This window comes from Prunus persica, chromosome G1 (genome assembly GCF_000346465.2).
Source record: "Prunus persica cultivar Lovell chromosome G1, Prunus_persica_NCBIv2, whole genome shotgun sequence".
NCBI lineage: Eukaryota > Viridiplantae > Streptophyta > Magnoliopsida > Rosales > Rosaceae > Prunus > Prunus persica.
This window is the reverse complement of record NC_034009.1, coordinates 36,563,315-36,582,804: the sequence shown is the minus strand read 5'-3', so window position 1 is coordinate 36,582,804 and position 19,490 is coordinate 36,563,315. Positions and strand designations below refer to the sequence as shown.

Sequence of the window (19,490 nt, the reverse complement as noted above, 5' to 3'; positions counted from 1 at the left end):
ATGTAATATAAGGAACCGTATTCAACCATGTCTTTCTCTACGTTCTTTATTATTCTTGTTTACCATGGAAGTATGGTCAAATTTTATATTACCCTATTTGAATTCACGATTTACTCAAAAACTCCGTCAAAAACGTTAACATCACTAGTACATTGTAGAAAATTAAAGAGATTAATGAAAAAGTCACATCATCAATTTGAACTTACATATCCACGGATTGGACTATATAAATCAAAGTGATACGGAAAACATTGATGAACAAGGTGAGTAAGTCAATGTGGAAGTTGATCGTACCTTCATGGCCAATAGTTTGATTAAGCCCCCTTTATATTCTATGTTTTGTTTTCATTGCGGCAGACAGTAATGCTTGTAGCGGTCCTAATTTACCTTAGTAGACTACAACTACCACAATGACATATTCTATCTTGTTTAGTTAGTGATTACATGTAAGCAAGAAGAAAACGAAAAAAAGGATTTTAACTTTTGGTCACCTCACCCACATATACATATACATACATAAATATATATATATATAGAGAGAGAGAGATATATGTGGAATTAAATAAAAATAGATTAGATTGTTGGAGGAGGTTCATTAGTGGGGAAGCATTTTTGGTGGTGGCTACAGAAGCCATGTGTCATCTGAAAAATGAAAGATCCATCTAATTGCAGCCAATGTGAGTTGGGCAACAAGAAGAAGAGACATTCTCAACTATGCTGAAATGGTCACAACCCACTACATCAGTGGTCCAGCCCCAAAGTAAAAAACAATATGTGCAAGGTAACAATGCTAGTTGTTTTCTCACAACTTGGTAATTTTTCGGTGTCACAGTAACACCAGTCGAAAGAAACGGAGCCAGGTCAAGGGGGTGTTGAGATATTTGTTTGGTGTGCTCTACTGCCTACCAAACAAGAACGCCGTCCAAAAAGTCTACCCGTACTGTACAATCATCAAATAATACAAAGAACTTGCCCAAAGAAGCTTCTTGGAAGAATGGATGGTTTGGCAGTTTGGAATGTAGTTGAGGTGTTACAAACTGGGCTAATTTTCTTCCCCGAAATTTGACCCAGCACTACGATACACCCAACAAGTTTAATAATTACCATATGCATGCATGACATGTCGGTCATGGGCCGACGTATGAATACAAAATACGTATTCAAAGATAAATCGAAGTTATTAAGCCAAAATACAAATATACTTAGTTTAAGAAAACGCATTATTGATTAGGTAGGCATCGTTTCATTGTTATATTAAGATAGACTCAAATGTGGGCTGCTACGAGCAAGCAAGGGGGTCTACTTGGCTCTAGCAGCCTAGTTGGTTAGCCGACCAACTAATAAATCATATGTCAATAACTCTAGTAGCCTTTAGCTACCAAATTATTAAATCAAATAAAAGTCTTCTCATGTGATGAAGTGGACATGTATTAATAGGAAAAACTAAATTAGACTAGACTAGACTTATTGCATATGAAATATAGACACTTCGCTAGTCTAGTCTAATCCTCCCTAACAAAGAAGGTCGTACAGTACAAAAAACAGTGTTGTTGTGGGGAAGAAGAAGAAGAAGATAAGAGCCACAAGAGTTTTGGGGTTGTAGAAGAAGTGGGTCTGGTGATAGAGCGATACGAACTTTTATAATTGGGTGCATTTGCCCTAAACAAAACAAAGTTTTAATTATTAATTTGTAGTGACAAATGTTAAGAAGTGGGATATATAGTGTGAAAACAAACAAGTGAACAAGACTTTGCAAATTGCAATCCCACGCGGTTTACACTTATTTTCCAAGTCTAGTTATAGTTGACCGAGTACTTGTTAATTAGTTATTATATTTGAAAAATGAAGATTGAAATTACACGCAAATGCTACTTGTCGTATCAATATTTTTCTGGAGATTCCTCCCTCGTCCCTTCCCTGTTTAAATTTAAAGCAGACTAGTAGATTTGCCTAGAGGCTTCCCCTTCCCTTAGCTTACAAGGATTTGGCTTCATCTGGAAGAATATTGAAGGCTCTTATTCTTCTCTTTTAGCTGTTGACTAGTTCGGTTTTAGAAATAAAAGTCAAAGAGGCATTCGCCATTCATGAATCATGATAATGTGCCAGATCCCGCCACACCCAGAGGAGAGGAACTGAAATGAATAATAATATAATACAGCCCCCCCAGAAGAATGTGGCCAAGTTGCTCACTTGCAATTTGCAGTTATAACATGAAACAAACAATCATTCCAAGCCCAGCTGCCTAACTAACACATGGTCTGGGTAAACGCTTCACGCCATTGCATTTGATGGCGGTGGTCGTGGCAGTTTAGGTGGCTTTTTTTTAACCATAACAGGTGGCATCCATATCTGTTCCACACGCGAACACCACCAAAACTATCTTGTTTCTTATCCGATCCACCACACTTCCTTCCTCGCTAAACAAAAACATCGCCCCCCATCCCCCATCCCCCTCTCCCTCTCCTTGACGACTTTGATCTCATCCATCCTTATCACTCGCCACCTTCCCACATCATTATTATTATTAATTACAAATTTTACATAAATTCAAAAAAGAAATTAGGAAAATTAGCCGACATGCATTTACGCGTGAATCACATGGACTGTAGCTGAATAGCGAGCACTATCATTTAGCTCACTATACTAGTGTAGTGACTCTGTGTGTAATATTTTTACAGTTAAAAACCGTCACATAAACACGCTCTCTCTCTCTCTCTCTCTCTCTCTCTCTCTGCTTTTCAAATGTTACCAAAACATGCGCAAGTGGTGGCCTCTGCCACCCAACTCACGCCGACTTGGTTGGACTCGGTTGTGCCAACTCATCACGACGATCCCAATTCCTTAAGAAAGAAGGAAGCTATATGGGAAAATATATTGCGAGAAATGAATGGGAATTGAATTAATGTTGAGGACAAATTCTTTGGGAGAAAAAATCAATTGAATTTCCAAATTTCCAATACTACTTCAACAGCTTGTTTATACAAGGATATCAAAAAATGAACATATTTCAAACCCAGAAAGAAAAATTAAAGAAATACACGCTAGAATTAATTCCAATATTAATGCCTAAAGAAACTCCTCATCAGAGTCGGAGTCTCTTCTAATTTTGGGAAATCTCCTGTTTGGGCTTCATGATCGTCAATATCCTGGGCTTCTTCGCCGGGTGAGGGCTCTCCACCTCGTCTTCGCCGCACAAGAAGAAATCGCGAGAGAACTCGGGCAGCGCGGGCATGTTCAGGTCAAAGGTCTCGCGGTGGCCGTGGCTCACCGCCTGGTGGGAAGTGGACCCCACTCCCTCCGAGGAAGTCACTGCGCTCGTTGTGGTGGCCGTCGCTGTGGCTGTGGAGGCGCCCACGCCGCCTTCGTAGTGGCAGCGCTTGTGCCCGCCCAAGGCCTGGCCGGTGGGAAAGGACTTGTGGCAGATGGAGCATTCGTGGGTCCTGCCGGAAGCGGTTACAGTGGTGGTGCCCGAAGTGGTGGTGTTTGATGACGTGGAAGGGCCTTCGGCGGCCGATCCAGCGGCGCCTTTTCTGTGGCTGGCCTTGTGCCCTCCGAGGGCTTGGTAAGAAGGGAAGGCCTTGTTGCAAACAGAGCACTTGTAGCTCAGCTTCGGGGGCTGTGCTGACGTGGACGGCTCCTGATGTGAGGCGTTAGAAGGGGATTGGGTGATCATGTGGTGTGAGGCGGCGGAGTTTGTTGCCGTAGTGGCGGCAGAGGTGCTTCCAGAACCGCCGCGAGCGAGCATGATGAGGCAGAGAGCGAGGTACTCCTCCTCGGTGGAAGGGCTGTCTAGGCGTGGACGCTTGGAACGCTTGCGTTTCGTCCAGGGCTCGACATAGTTGATTTTACTGGCGGCCTCTTCGAAGCGGAAAGGAGAGGCCCCTGCGGTTGTTGGAGAGTTGAGAGCTTGGAGAGCCATGGGATGAGCAATTGAGTGTTTGCTTTGTGGTGTTGGCAAACTGGAGGAGGTTTTAAAAATTTTGAGGAACTTGAAAGAGTTTGTTTTGGTTTGGGAGGAGAGTGAGAATGTGTGAATTGGAAATGAGATTTGAAAGTTTAGAGTTGAGTGAGAGTGAGAATGAGGGAAAGGGGTTTATAAAGGGCCGATGAGGAGAGCGAAGTTGCGTGACAAGTGGTAGGAAAGTAGTAGTGTGTGGACCGAGTGTCCGTATATTCAATTCTTATTTATTTTATTTGGTAAATGAAAAAGAGACTTGAGGGATACGAAATTACCACGTTTGTTTAACTTAGGAGGAGAGATGGAGTTTTCTTGCTTGGTGGCCAAGGAGGACTGAAGTCGGTCAAAGAGTGGAATAAGTACTGCTGCCTCTATGTGGGCCCACTAATGGGCATGGACGTTTTTAACTTTTTAACTACAAAGACTGAGCTTCAAAAGACGGTTTCAAAGTCAATAGCTATACACACACACCCCTTCTGAAATTCCACACATACGCGGTCCGGTCCACCTCAATTTACCAATCAAACGGCGTCGGCTTGTGTTTGTGACTTTTCCTTGTGCTTTGGATCTGGACCGACCTTTAATCACACGCTGGCTGTACAGTTTGGGGAGAGTTTGTTGTCCGGTTAGGGTTGGCAAACTTTAAAACAAAAAAACTCAATCAAATCAAACCCCCCCACCCCCCACACACACACGCACACACACCGTCACAAGTCCCAACTTAATTTGGAGTGATTAAGGGCCTAATCACATGGGTTGGTGGTGGAGACTAACTGTGCTTAACGACTGGTGGACAGGGCTTGTGGGGTCTTTTTGTGCAGCCTAATGTTAGGCACACCATTTGCAAGTGTCTGCACAATCCTTGCCCTTAATTGGGTTCCCCAATCAGATTACCATAAAATATCCCAAATCACACTACTTAATTTAGCTTCTGATTTTGAACACCACCCGTTATCCTTATTTATCACACAAACAGGAGATAATCACAATTCCCATCACAAAATCCACTCGTTTTACCAAATGTGCACACGTTTTTGCAGCCATAATATCCTTAACCACTCGGAATACAACAACTTTGTTTTGTACAACACACAAGCCTTTTTGATTTATGTTCACGCTTGTACTTCTAGAAAGACCCAGTGATTAGGAGTTCAGTACCACGTCAGCGTGTGATTAAGCACTGTTGTTCAATTTGTTTTGTGTTTCTCTGCTCTTATCTGTTGTTTGACTCTCCTCCATTCAGAAAGATGGCTTTTGTTGCTACAAAGTAACACGAACACATGCAAAGCATCTGGGTTAGTGACACGTGCACCGCCGACTCATTGTTTATATGCTGACATGCTGCTTCTATTCTATCTTCACTAATAAGATATTTTAAAAAACAAATTTTAACCCCCCACCCCACATAAAACACAAGTTAAAATTTTTAATCTCGTTCTTTAATTACATTATCATTTGTAAATTATAACAAACATGCACAGTGATCAAAGGATAAATGTCTTATTAAATGAGATATTTTTGAATGAGATGAGAGTGTAAAAATTAAACATAAAAAAGTGTGGCTTTTGTTCCTTGAAAGAAATGGATGCCTTATCCCCTAAGAATTTTACGTGGACGTGTCTAGGATTCAAAGCCCACACTCCACCTCAGTTCTAAAGGACAAGGAGCTGCCATATGGCCTAAAGCCAAAAGCCCCATTGCTGCCTTTTGGCTTTTGCCCACTGAAATTAAGAAACCACACTCCACTGTACTGATCCCTACCCTTTTGAGTTTATCTACAATTTGCTATATTTAATTTCAAAATATCGACGCATCTAGTTCAATAAAAGAGGGTATTAATTTGTAGACTAGAGGTTTTATATTCGAATATTCACGATATTATAATTGTGTGTGTGTGAGAAATCTCTTATCGTTTGTCCTCAAACAAAATAAATTTAGAAAATTTTGATGAATAATTTGCTTTTTGACTAAGAAAAAGAAAAGGGACATGGGAAAGCAACGAAGGCAGCGACGACATATGGCATTGAATTCGAATGTTGGTACGCTACTACCATGTAGCATGTATGCATACAGTGACGACCAAAAAAGTAGATGCCATTTGCATTTAGCAACAACTTAAGAATATTATTAATCCTTTTTTTATTTTCTAAGCTAGATAAGAAGATGAACAAGTGGTAGACTGAGCTAGGCATGATGAAATGCAAGGGAAGTGCAGAGAGTGAATGGGTGGAACTCGCAAGGTAAAAAGGGTAGGCGCGTGGTGAAGTCATTGCTTACCTACATGTACATGTCGGTTAGTTGATCACGCATCCGAAAGCGGGTGCTAATTCTCTAATTAATCAGCCATCCATAAAGAACACACACGACTTTTAATTGTTCAAATGAGAAAAAAACAAGTGATTTTGAAGCAGCCCCAAAGATACTTACCCCTAATAATAAGAAAGCTAAATGAAAATGAAAAACATGTGACTTTAATTTTTATTTTTTAGCTACGTCTCTGTTTGCAATTATTTAAAGAAGCAAATGGATAAATAAATAAGTGAAAATAATAGGATGAGAAAAGTCTTGGTGTGGTTGGACTTGGATTGGAAGTTTGTGACATTTGGAAGAAGATAGGAAAGGGGGTCCGTTTTGGATATGTTGACTGTGTTTAGATTGTGAGAGGCGATGTTGGTTAATTGTATTGTTGCAAAGGCGGCATACATTGGACAATACTTGCTTTACGTCAGTGGGGGCCAGATGGGTAGTTACCTGGTGGGTGAGCTCACTTCACCCAAAGTTGCAAACTTTGCTCATGTTGGTCCTGAATAGTAAACTCACCTATTGGGTTGATCAATTTTTTTTTGAAAGAAACCCAGTTGCCATAAGACCAACCCAGGCCCATGTAATTGAAATTTCCAGCTCCTATAACAGAAACATTAGTACAGTGGGTCAAAAGAATGACTAAATCTAAACATTGGTACCGTCGAGTTTTTCGAGTTTCATTCAATTTACGTCAAGTTTGAGCATAATGTATGATTACCCATTGTTTTTTTTAATCTACAACACTAACACTTCACGTCACACATTTTGCGTGGAGTAGGATAATTTTAGTAACGTGTGAAACATGCAACAACCCAAAAATCCAACTGAAACATAAAATGAAATATGTACCCACATCAACATTAACATAACATTAGAATGTCTTCTTATTGTGACACCTTAACTTTCTCCATCACAACCAATGCACACACTCCATCCTAAAATAAAAAAATAAAAAAATAAAAACGTTATCCAGCAGCATGAATCATGAGGTTTACCAAAAAAAAAAGAAAAGTAATATATTATATAAAAAGGTTAAGAAAAGTGGTGTAAATGTGATCAGTTTTGCTCCTCTTTTCCAGCTCACAGATTCAAAGCAAAACATGGTAGTGGTAGCATGCCTTTCCCACCGCCTACCTCTTATTAGCCAGCCTCCGTTAGACTTCGATTCTTTTTTACCCCTGCAAAATTAAATTCACAAGAAAAAGGAAAATGAAGAAAACACAGTACCATTTTTATTTTAATTATCCAATTATAATTCCACTTATACATGGTTGGGTTGGTGGATGGCCAAGTTGAACTAGTAGGACCAAAATGCCCATCTGATATGACTGACCATTTACGTCAATTTTGCGATTTTCAGTTTCCACAATTTTGGTTTGGCTAAGAGAGAGAGAGAGAGAGTCTCAGTGTGGCTCTCAGTGGGCGGCTTTGTAAAGTGGAGGAGTGGCCCATGTTATGTTATTATGATCCCACAAAACACCTCTTTTCTTTTCTCCTCAAATTCCTTCGCTTTCTCACCTGCCGTCAGCTCTCGCAGTCTCGCAGCTCCGTTTAACAGGTCCCCTTCCTCTGCCGCGCTGTCCTTCATTCGCTTCCCAAATTACCGATCTGCCCTCCCTCCCCCGCGCTCCTCCGGTAAAGCTCTAAACCCTGTGAAATCCTCACCCTTGATTCTGTTCATTAATAATTGATCTTATTCCTTTTGTGATGTAGATCTCTAACATTTAAAACGTCGTAATTGGCAATGAAGAAATACAAATCTCTTTTTTTTCCTTTTGTGAAATAAAATCCTCGAAAAGTTGTAAGCAGTGGGCAATTTGGTCAATAATGATTTTACGCGGTTGGTGGGAGGGTATTTTTATTCTTCTCATATAAAACAAAAAACAACAGTGCAGTAGTGACTCTAACTTCTGAGCCGCACCCTTTCCGTTTGTGTGGTTAGTGAGTAAGAGTAAATCAGTGCAAGTTCGAGCAATGGCTGCGGAAGATGGTAAGGACCCTCGTCTTGCTAGAATTTCATCTGCTATCAGAGTCATACCGGACTTCCCCAAGCCAGGTACATGCTGCTTATTGTTCAATTTTTGCATTGATTTTCAACATCTTAGTTTTTGTTTTCTGATAAGTATGTACACCTGTCTATCCTTTGGTGGGTTTGATCTTTTATGGGATTTGTACTTGCTATTGGTCCAATTTTTCATCTGGGTACTGGGTGATTTTGGCTTTTACTTGATCTCTGTTCTTGAATGGAGGCTTCTTTGAGTTTAAGAACACGGGTGAGTTATGCTTAACTGAGCTTTTTCATGGCAGGGATCTTGTTCCAAGATATAACCACTTTGCTTCTCGATACCAAGGCTTTCAAGGATACCATTGATTTGTTTGTTGAGAGGTACAAAGACAAAGAAATCTCTGTTGTTGCAGGTAATTCAAAACGTACTCTTTCACTATGGCTAGTTTATATGAATTTTTATTTTATTTTTAGAAAATTTAGTTGGGTTTGAAATGAAACCATATCCAAAGCCCAAGTCTTTAGCATTCTGGCGTGGGTCCCAAAATCATAGTTTAGGCGGGTCTTTCTCTTTCAGTGGCTGTTTATTTTATGTATATACCTAATGCTGGTTGATGTTTATGATCTGAAGTTCTGTTGATGACATAATGCAGGTATTGAAGCTAGAGGCTTTATATTTGGCCCTCCTATTGCATTGGCCATTGGGGCAAAATTTGTGCCTATGAGAAAACCAAATAAGTTGCCCGGTAACAGTTGACACCTTTTCCTTTTTCATTCTCAACTTAAACTGCATAAATTTCTGAGCTTTTAGAAGTTTCTCCATAGGAGGAATCCTTGATTAGTTATCGGGACAACAGGATAATTTAATTTTCACTCTAGCTCATTAAATCATCTCTGTCAATGTATTTTACAATATAAATGTTATTTAACTCACAGGCTGGCTTAATCATCTATCAATCTTACATTATAATGCAATATGTTGAATTGATCCAGTTACAGTATTTTTTATAAAAGAATTATTTATTTATTTAAAATGTTTAAAGCCATATGTTGGAGATAGTGCTATTGCCAGTTCTGTTGAGAAATGAGTAACAGGAAATGAGTGGTTATAGTAATTCTGCATCACTCTTGAAGCAATCTTCTCAGTAGGAAATTGTAGAAAGGAGTGAAAGTTCACCTGATAACAAATACATAGACGCCAAAACTAGGTTATTCTTGGTCTGAAAATAACGCAACAAATAAATCTCAAGAGCTGGGTGAGATATCTTTATTCCATCAGAAAGTTTGCTTCTTTGCATGCATAAGTATTGATTTTGTAGCTTGTGGCCTTTCTTAATCCCCATTTGTGAAAGAAAGCATACAAAGTGTGATTCTTAATGTGCTAAGTTTATTTTACATTTTATTTACACAGCAAATGTCTGGTGCTTTAAATAAATATAGTTCCCAAGATGGCATAAAATTCTCATGTTTTGATGGTTCTGCAGGGAAGGTTATTTCTGAAGAGTACTCTTTGGAGTATGGAACAGATATAATGGAGATGCACGTGGGAGCTGTAGAAGCGGGAGAGCGTGCCCTGATCATAGATGACCTCATTGCAACAGGGGGAACCTTGGGTGCTGCACTCAGGCTTCTTGGTAGTATATCAAAACATAAATTTATGTTTAAGTGTTTTTTTTTTTTCATATTTGTTCCCATTTTGGCCGGGAATCCAGATGACCCTTCTTGCTTGCAAGACTCACATTTTTGGTTTGTTGCTGCAGAGCGTGTTGGAGTGCATGTGGTTGAGTGTGCCTGTGTGATTGAATTGCCAGGGCTAAAGGTATGACATTGCAAATATGGTGTCAGAAACACCCTTTGATTAGTTGTAGGCTAATTTGATGCTTCCCTACTATCGAGCATTTAGTTGCAGGCGAATTAATAATTATATATGAAGCAGAAGATTTTAAAGATAAAATATTTTTCGCTTGTATACTTATTGAAACATCACGTTCTTCTGGCTATTGTCTTGCACAATGTAGAGTCTAGAAATCTTAACCTGGATGGATATATATTTTTCTTATTATGTTTAGTTTTTTCATTAAAGCATTCTTGATGTACTTTTACAGGGACGGGAGCGATTGGGGGACAAACCATTATTTGTTCTAGTTAATGGAGACGCATGAGCATGGTTCTGTTGTTGGACGGAAATTTCTTTGTCGTTTGAGTTCCTGGTTTTTGGAGCTGCAGATTTCAAAAACAACAACTTTGTTGTTAGCAGGGGCTTATGGTTGTTGATTATGAAGTGTTTGTTTACATTCGATGATTGAAGAGAAGAAAAGAAAAGAAACTTGGTAGATGTATGTTATATGTACTAAGAATAAATAATTTGTTGCTTTTCTATTTTCCCTTGTGATTTGAACATCAAGTCACCAAAGTAAAATGATCTCAATTATCTCTTATCTCACCCCCTCCATTCTTCCCAAATGCTCTTTGTTTTTTCATTTTATTTATTTATTCTTTTGGCCTGAGTTTTCATGTTCTTAATGTACATTAGCAATGCAAATTAAATTGGGCAAATCATAAAATAGGGGATATAAAGACCAAGAAACTTCATAGATGAAACAAAGATTAAGGCGGTCGACCCAAAAAAAAAACACAGATTAGGGCACTCTTTTGCTGCATTTCTATCATAATTTAATGATGCACAACACTTCGCAGTTTGATGTTTGTAAAAACTTAAGCCTCCTTGTTGATGCGAAAAAGTGGTTTGATACGTAATTCGTCAACTTAGTCAAAATGTCCCTTCGGTAGGTCCCTGTCCTTGGTAAGTGGTCCACTCCAGAGGGTCAAGTACCTGCAAAAGGACGCGTTCGGTAAATCCTTGGGGTACCGGTGCGGTACCGGCCGAAGGCTCTCCGATGCCTAAATGAGTACGGATTTAGTAAGGTTAACTGACAGATCACACGATAGCGTACCGTTAGTTCTTATTCCTCCCTTTTGGGGATATGGGTCTCCTTATATAGACCTTGGGAGGTGTGCGTTGTGCTCATTTTTCCGATGTGGGACTCCAGGCATGGATTGTGAACATGACACGTGTCTGTTGGTAAAAAGGGCCAAGATATATAGCTTCGGTAGTGAGCATGCCGTAGGGGCCCTGTGATCAGAGTGGATCCTGTCCACGTGTCCGGTGGAAATAGGCCGTTTAATTAGGTATAAACAGTAGTCCCTCAAGTTCTCTTTCGAAGGTTCTTCGGAAGGGAATTTGGTTTTCCTTGGTAGTTCGGAGGTTCTCCTGCCGTTCGGCATGCTCATTTGGGGGGAGGAAAGGCGCTTGAGTTGTTCCTTTCGGAAAGTAGTGTTCTGGGAAAATCGGTCGGGGACTTGAAGGGTCGCCAATGTTGAGAGGCGAGAGGGCAGAGAGACGCTTCGTCTTCCGTGCCTGGCGCGCAGATAGAGGCGCCATTTGCCGGGTGACGCGTGGCCAGCAATAACACGCCTGTTGGTGCATTAATGAGCCGTTTCGTCTCCCGAGGCGCACCGTTACAGTTCTCCCTCTATAAATAGAGGTTGCTCTGTATGAAAAAATTCACTTTGCAATTGTGAGTTTGCGCGAGAGCTCTTGAGTAGGCGATTTTTGAAGTGTGCGAACGGCAAGCAAGGCGATTTTCGAAGCGTGCGAACGGCAAGCTAGGCGATTTTCGAAGCGTGCGAACGGCAAGCTAGGCGATTTTCATAGCACTCAAGGTAAGATACCGTTCGGTACCCCTGAATTTTGTTATACTTCTGTATATGGCATAGGCTCGCCGATCGTTAAGTAGGATCTTCCTTCTGTAGTCTAGTGGCCATAGGTAGAGAAGTAGGTATCTGTAGGATAGCGCAGCACGCACCTTAGTTTTTCCCTTTTTCTTTGTTTTGTAGATGTCCGATAGCGAGTCACCGTTCGGCGATGAGCCCAACGCTTTCGACGGGGAGCTATCCTCCGGCTGGGATACGTCCAGCGAGGCCGTGAGCCTCGGCGCCGAGGGCGGGGAAGACTCCGATGCCGAGCTATTCGGTGAGGAGGCGGATTCCATTCCCACCCACGGCATCGGTAAGGGGTTCATGACGGGGCACCCGTTACCCCTGGTCGCGGTGTACAGGGACGGTACCCGTGTCGTGCCGTCTGAGCACCAGCCAGAGGCTTCCACCTCCGGCAATGATGAGTGTGTTGCCGGTCCCTCTCGGCCGAGAGTTACGATCGTCCACCGAGAGCGGTATAGGATACCGGTGGGCATACCGCAGAAGACCCTGTTCGGGGTTGATTATTTGGGGCCGAACAAACTTACCGAACGGGAGCTTCAAAAGATTAGGGCCGAATACCTCATTCCTGACTCGGTGAAGATGAGGGTCCCGAGCCCGGTCGAGTCCCTCAGCGACCCTGGGGATGGTGAAGTCGTCTTCTTCACCGATATGCTGGTGCAGGGGGTCAGGTTGCCGTTGCAGCCTGCCGTTCAGAAGTTACTTGCCCAGATTGGGTATGCCCCGGGCCAATATAGCCCCAACTTTTGGGTGGCCCTGATGGGGGTGATAACGGCCTTTGGGATTGCCGGGGAGGGGGAGCCTTCCTACGAGCAATTCTCCTACCTCTACAGCGTCACTAAGTCGAAGAGTGCCGACCATGGTGGCTGGGTTCAGGCGAACTGCCTGAAGGCTTCCGAGCGAGGTCACTTCGTCAGCTCGGTGCCGACTTCCCAGAAGTCGTGGAGGAATCGGCGGGTGCTACTCTCTGGCCAATGGGAATCGCCATCAGGAGTACGCCCGCAGTCCCCAGTACCAACGACTTTCCAAACCGCCGGTAGGTCCCTAGTTACCGATCGGCAGGTCCCTAGTTGCCTTTCTGTTTTCTTTTTATATTTGCTCACTCCTTCTTTATTCGGACAGGCAAACTCAAGCAGCCGACTCCTACACAAGACGAGATTCGGCAGATCGACAGGGTGAGGCTGAAGGTCCCTGCCGCCGAGCGAGTGTACCCGCGCTTCCTTTTCACCAATAATCTCATCAGAGCCGGGCTCGTCGACCCTGCCGAGAGTAAGTGTACTTGTTGCGCTTTTCTTCCTCTTCTCTTTTTTTGTGTGCTTGCCGACTGACTGATTGTTTTTGGCCAGTGACGGACGCAAGGAGGGCTGCCGAGGCCAAGAAGATGAACGAATCTTCCAGGAGGCGCCTCATGATGGGCCTCGAGGGCAAGAAGAAAAAGAAGCAGCTCGAGGCCCCTGCCGTTCGGTCGTCGACGGACCCCGAGGAGGTGACCCTCGCTGAGCGTATGCGGCAGTTGGGCGCTGAGCCTGTCGCAAGGCCGGCTGTCGATCCCCATGCGCCGAGGCATGCCATCGCCGATGCCGTCGCCTCAAGGGCTGCCGGGAAGCGGCCGATAACGGTGGACTTGGAAACTTCTCCGGCGTCCAAGCGAAGCCGTCCGTCAGACGCTTCCAGGGCCGTCTTTGCGGCGGAGGACGAGGATGGGCCTACCGAGGCCGTCACTCTCGCTTGCCCCTCGAAGACGGTGCAATTCGTCAACCATATGATCCTCGGTTCTCAGATGGAGCTGCCGGAGGTTGACGAGTTGCCGAAGAAGGTTCTTCGGGAGCAGGCTGGACGCGCCTTCCGACTGCAAGCAGCGGTAAGAATTTATCTCCCGATGTTGTCCTTTCATTATTTTTTTCGGTGCCAAGTGGGGCTTCAAACTATCTTCCTCGTGTGCAGGCGTCCATGGAGATGTGGCTGTGTGTCAAGCGGGCCATCTCCGCTGCCGAACGGGCAAAAAAGGCCTATGACGACGGCAGGGCTAAGGTTGCCGAGGCTGGAAAGGCTATCCAGGACCACGCCCAGCTGCTAAAGGAGAAAGAGGCTGCCGAACGGCGGGCTCTCACTTCGGAGGCGACGGTGGGCGAGATGCGGGCCGATCTGGAGGCAGCGCGGGCGGCTCTGGAGGCAGCGTGGATGGCAGCGCGTGATGCCGAGGCCGTCTCGGAGGCGGTTCAGGACGCTCTGCAGGAGTCCGAGCGGACCAAGGCTGCGGAGGTTGAGGCTGCCGTTCAAACGGCAATCCAGGGATACCGTTCTTCCGAGGAGTTCACTGTCCTCCTGGACAGGGAAGTTGGCTCCGAGATGGCGGGTATGTTGTACCGATTCAAGCGGTACAACCCTGGTCAGAAGCTGAACCTCAACTTCGCTGCCGATCCCCCTCCCCTTCCCGAGGGAATAACTGAGGAGATGATCGAAGACTACGAGGGGGAGGATGCTGCTGCTGACGAAGCCTGAGGGCCTCTGTAATAGTTTTAGCCTGTCTTATTTTTATTGTTATTTTGTATCTGTACCGAACGCCTTGATGCCGAGGGCATCTTTAAATTAGATGTGCATATTTTGTCTATTTTTGTCTTTTCGATTTGATTTTGTTTTATCGCCGATAGGATTTATAAAGTTATAGAAGTAGCTTTCGAAATTGTCAAGTTCCGATGGAATCTGTAGGGTGACAGTTTCGAAAATACCTACTGCCGTAGGTTAGTAGAGATGCCCCAGAACGTTATCTTGCTTATATTGGCAGCCGTAGGCTAGTAGAGACTGTAACAAGAGTTTCTGAAGCAATAGTGCCGAAGGCTTTCTATTTATCTTTGCCGAAAGGCATTTACAATTTTGTCCTACCGTAGGCTAGGTTACAACTCTGTCCTGCCGTAGGCCAGGTTACTTGAAATAGTACTTGAGATGTTCCACGTTCCAAGGATGACCGAGGGTCTTGCCGTTGGAGTCTCTTAGGCGGTAGGTTCCCGATCGAAGGATACCGATGATCTCGTAAGGTCCTTCCCAGGAAGGTCCGAGGGTTCCTTCCGTGGCATCCTTAGTTGCTAGGGACACCTTCCTCATGACCCAATCACCGGCTCGGAATGAACGGTGTCTGATTCTGGAGTCGTAATACCGAGAGACGCGTTGCTTGTAGGCTTCGTTCCGAAGGTTGGCATGTGCTCGGTGCTCTTCCAGGAGGTCGAGGCTTAGAGAAAGTGCTTCTTCATTTGGCTCTGGTGTGAAGGTTTCCGTTCGGTAGAAAGGTTCGCCAATTTCTACCGGCACAACGGCTTCCGAACCGAAAGCCAAAGAGAAAGGGGTCTCTCCTGTGGACGTTCGGTAAGAGGTCCGAATGGCCCAGAGCGCTTCGGGAAGCTTTTCTGGCCAGGCTCCTTTGGCTTTGTCCAGCTGCCGTTTTAGCAGTTTCTTGATGATTTTGTTTATCGCTTCTACCTGACCGTTCGACTGGGGATGGGCCAGTGATGCGAAAAACAAGTTGATCTTCAGGCGGGTGCAAAAGTGCCTGAAGAGTTCCGAATCGAACTGCCTGCCGTTGTCGGTGATGATTGCGTACGGGATACCGAAACTGCAACAAATGTGAGTCCAGACGAAGTCTTCTACTCTTGCTGCCGTTATGGTTGCAAGAGGTTCGGCCTCCACCCATTTGGTGAAGTAGTCGACGGCAACCACAGCGTATTTCACCTGGCCTTTACCTTGTGGCATCGGACCGATCAGGTCTAGCCCCCACTGTGCGAAAGGCCAAGGACTCACGATCGGTGTCAAGGGTTCGGCGGGGATATGCTGTATGTTGCCGAAACGCTGACATTTATCGCATTTCTTCACAAGTGAATTGGCGTCCTGGTGCATGGTCGGCCAGAAGTATCCCTGCCGAAAGGCCTTGTGTGTGAGTGACCGGGACCCAGAGTGATCGCCGCAAACACCATTGTGGATTTCCCGGAGAACGTAGCTCCCCTGCTCTGCCGTAAGGTACTTGAGATACGGAGTCGTGTAGCCACGTTTGTAAAGGACGTCGTTGATGACGGTGTACCTTGCCGATCGGTATCTAAGCTTTCGGGCCTGGGCCTTGTCCTCTGGAAGGGTGCCGTTGGTTAGGTATGAGTAGATAGGGGACATCCACGTATCCTCGTACCGTACGGTACATATTTCGGAGGTTGCCGTGCTTGGTTGGGCAAGAATTTCCACCGGCACCTTTCTTCCGATTTTGTCATTGATTGCCGAGGCTAGTCGCGCCAAAGCATCGGCATGACTGTTTTCGCTCCTAGGGATCTGTTTGATCTCATAGGCTCGGAAGCTCTGGAGCAGCTGGTGGGTGGACGAAAGGTAGGCGTTCATGGAGGCGTCTATGGCGGCGAAGTCCGCCGTTACCTGGTTCACAATGAGTTGGGAGTCACTGTGTATCTTGATCTGTTTTGCGTTCATGCTCTTGGCTAAACGAAGGCCGGCCAAGAGAGCCTCATATTCTGCTTCATTGTTGGAGGTTCGGAAGTTGAATCGGAGGGCGTACTCGATCTTGAGTCCCTCCGGTGTTGTCAGAACCAACCCTGCTCCACACCCCTGTTGGTTTGCCGAGCCGTCGACATGCAGAGTCCATACAGGATTTGAGGCGTCGAGCCGTTCGGCGTCTACCTCCATCGGTGCTGTGGTTTCGGTAACTGGCTCGGGTATTTCTTGTGTCGTTGGTGGGGTGAGCTCGGAGATGAAATCGGCAATGGCCTGACCCTTTTCGGCTGGCCTTGGCACGAATTGTATATCGAATTCTCCGAGTTCAATCGCCCACTTGATCAATCGGCCGGAAGTCTCTGGTTTTTGGAGTACTTGCCGAAGCGGTTGGTTTGTCAGGACTTTGATCCCGTGTGCTTGGAAGTATGGCCGAAGTTTTCGTGCCGAGATCACCAGGGCTAGTGCAAGCTGCTCTAATGGGGGATATCGAAGTTCAGCGCTCTGGAGTGCCTTACTGACATAGAAGATCGGTAGCTCTGCCCTCTCCGGTTTTCGGATTAACACCGAACTGACGGCAGTGTTAGATACCGAGAGGTATAGGTAAAGAATCTCCCCAGGCAGTGGTTTTGACAGGAGAGGTGCTCTGCCCATATAGTCTTTTAAGTCTTGAAATGCTTTATCACATTCGGCAGTCCATATGATATTCCGTTTGCCCCCTTTCAAGGCTTTAAAGAACGGTACACATTTGTCGGTAGCCTTGGATATAAAGCGAGTCAGGGCAGCCACTCGTCCGGTAAGGCTTTGAATGTCCTTTGTTGTTTTTGGCCTCTCCATGTCGATGATGGCCTTTATTTTTTCGGGGTTCGCTTCGATACCCCTGTGACTAATCATGAATCCGAGGAATTTCCCGGAAGACACACCGAAGGCGCATTTCATCGGGTTTAACCTCATTCGGTAGCCCTTCAGGATACCGAACATGATAGACAGATTGTGCAGGTGTTCTTCGGCTGTTCTGCTTTTCACCAACATGTCGTCAACGTAAACCTCCATGATGCTGCCGATGTGTTCGGCGAAGATTCTATTGACAAGCCTCTGATATGTTGCCCCCGCGTTCTTCAAGCCGAACGGCATGACGTTGTAGCAGTACAACCCTCTGTCAGTGATGAAGGCGGTGTGCTCGCTGTCGGGGGGTGCATAAAAATCTGGTTGTACCCTGAATAGGCGTCCATGAAGCTGAGCAGCTCGTGTCCTGCCGTGGCGTCCACGAGCTGGTCTATTCGGGGTAACGGAAAGCTGTCTTTCGGGCAGGCCTTGTTCAGATCGGTGTAGTCTTGGCACATTCTCCAGCCGCCTGTACCCTTTCGAACCATGACTGAGTTCGCCAGCCATACCGGGTACGTAACTTCCCTGATGAAGCCGATGGTTTGAAGTTTGTCAACTTCCGTCCGCATGGCTTCGTACCGTTCGGCATCATACGAACGGCGCTTCTGCCTTACAGGTTTGTAGGTTGGGGAAATGCTAAGTTTATGGCTGATGATTTCAGGGTCTATGCCGGGCATGTCTTCGTAGGACCATGCGAACACTTCCGAATGGTGCCGTAAGAAGTCTATAAACTGCGCTCGGAGGGCGGGGGTCAGTCTGGTACCGATTTTAACCCGACGATCGGGCTGTTCATCGCTCAGGGTTATCGTCTCCAGTTCTTCGGCGGGTTGCGTATGAGGAGTTGGTGACTCATCTCTTGGGTCGTCAACTGGTCCGTTGCCGTTCGGCATCCCCTGCACAGACATGGTCTCGTCTGGGATTTTGAGAGAGGTTGATTTGATCGCCGTGGCGTAGCAAGTCCGTGCGCTCAGCTGATTTCCCCTGACAGATCCTACGCCATTTGGGGTCGGGAATTTCATCAACAGCATGTGTGGGGAAAGATGCGCCTTTACCCTGGTCAGTGCCGTTCGCCCAACAATGACGTTGTACGCCGTCGGGCAGTCAACGATGAGGAACTGGTCGTATACCGTCGTTCTCTTTGGCGCGGTGCCGAAGGTAATTGGGAGCGTTACGCTACCGAATGGTTGGACAATGTCCCCGGAGAAACTTAGCAAAGGCGTCAACTGCCGGTTGACCTGGCTGTCCTGTATTCCCATTTCTCGGAAAGCTTCGGCGAAGATTACGTTTACCGAGCTCCCTGTATCAATCAGTACTCTCCCTACATCGTAATCGGCAATTTCTGCTCGGACGATCATTGGGTCGTCGTGGGGATAGAGAATGCCCTGTTCCTCTTCTTTGCAAAACGTGATCGGCTCCCAATGATCCTTCGGTGTTTCATGGTGGCGATTCACCTCTATGCCGAACACCTGGGGAAACTGTGCGGCACGCACGTACTGCTTCATTGAGCGATTGCTCAGTCCTGCGATGGTTGGGCCGCCGCTGATAGTGCTTATCATGTTTATCTGCCGATTTGCGTTCGGCTCCGGCGCCGTTGGCTGCCGGGCGATATACTGGTCTAGCTTCCCCTCTCGGATCAAGCGTTCGACGATCTTCCTCAGGCTTATGCAGTCTTCTGTATTATGGCTGTTGTGCTGATGGTATCGGCAGAATTTACCGGTATCCCGGTTGTCTTGCCGATTGGGCCTTCGTTGATTCGGCTTGGGTATTTTTTCTTGTTCGTTCATCAGGACGGCCTCGTAGGTAGTATTCAACAGGGTGAAGACCTCATTGCCATGATCCCGATTCGGCAGGGGGGCTCGGTTGTCGTTGCGACTGTACCTCCCTTTTCCTTTCTTTGGGTGCTCCCTTCGATCTGCACGATCATCCTTCCTCTTATGACCTGCCGAGTAGGTGTCGACTCGCTCGTAAGGCGTTGCCCTTGCCGGATAGGCACTTGGTTCCGCATTTCCTTGCGGTGCCAAAATCGTGGGTTTCGAGTTGAAGTATTCGGCCTTGGCGTGGATTGCTGCCTGCTTCATCAGT

At 45.6% G+C, this 19,490-nt stretch overlaps 3 protein-coding genes across 4 annotated transcripts; 1 reads left to right on the top strand and 2 right to left on the bottom strand.

Annotated features, from left to right (window-relative positions):
* LOC18792372 (zinc finger protein ZAT10) lies at positions 2,920-4,084 on the bottom strand. The gene has a single exon (XM_007222812.2). The coding sequence runs from the start codon at positions 3,917-3,919 to the stop codon at positions 3,101-3,103; it is 819 nt and encodes a 272-aa protein (XP_007222874.1). The 5' UTR covers positions 3,920-4,084; the 3' UTR covers positions 2,920-3,100.
* On the top strand, positions 7,616-10,710 carry LOC18790441 (adenine phosphoribosyltransferase 1, chloroplastic). Of its 2 annotated transcripts, none has more exons than XM_007225955.2 (7): positions 7,616-7,897; positions 8,205-8,318; positions 8,570-8,680; positions 8,921-9,013; positions 9,752-9,901; positions 10,028-10,086; positions 10,373-10,710. In XM_007225955.2, exons 1-7 carry the CDS (start codon positions 7,726-7,728, stop codon positions 10,427-10,429), a joined length of 756 nt encoding a protein of 251 aa, XP_007226017.1. In that variant the 5' UTR covers positions 7,616-7,725; the 3' UTR covers positions 10,430-10,710. The 2 variants fall into 2 exon arrangements, with proteins under 2 accessions (XP_007226017.1, XP_007226016.1); XM_007225954.2 differs by having other exon boundaries at positions 7,791-7,897; positions 7,976-8,318.
* LOC109947436 lies at positions 14,967-17,576 on the bottom strand. The gene has a single exon (XM_020557417.1). The coding sequence runs from the start codon at positions 17,574-17,576 to the stop codon at positions 14,967-14,969; it is 2,610 nt and encodes an 869-aa protein (XP_020413006.1).

Bases quoted from the DNA above. Each gene is read 5' to 3' on its own strand.
- LOC18792372 (XM_007222812.2), bottom strand. From the start codon at position 3,919: ATGGCTCTCCAAGCTCTCAACTCTCCAACAACCGCAGGGGCCTCTCCT.
- LOC109947436 (XM_020557417.1), bottom strand. From the start codon at position 17,576: ATGGAGGTTTACGTTGACGACATGTTGGTGAAAAGCAGAACAGCCGAA.
- LOC18790441 (XM_007225955.2), top strand. From the start codon at position 7,726: ATGATCCCACAAAACACCTCTTTTCTTTTCTCCTCAAATTCCTTCGCT. The intron at 8,319-8,569 runs GTACATGCTGCT...TTTTCATGGCAG, and splicing joins ACCGGACTTCCCCAAGCCAG to GGATCTTGTTCCAAGATATA. The intron at 9,902-10,027 runs GTAGTATATCAA...TTGTTGCTGCAG, and splicing joins TGCTGCACTCAGGCTTCTTG to AGCGTGTTGGAGTGCATGTG.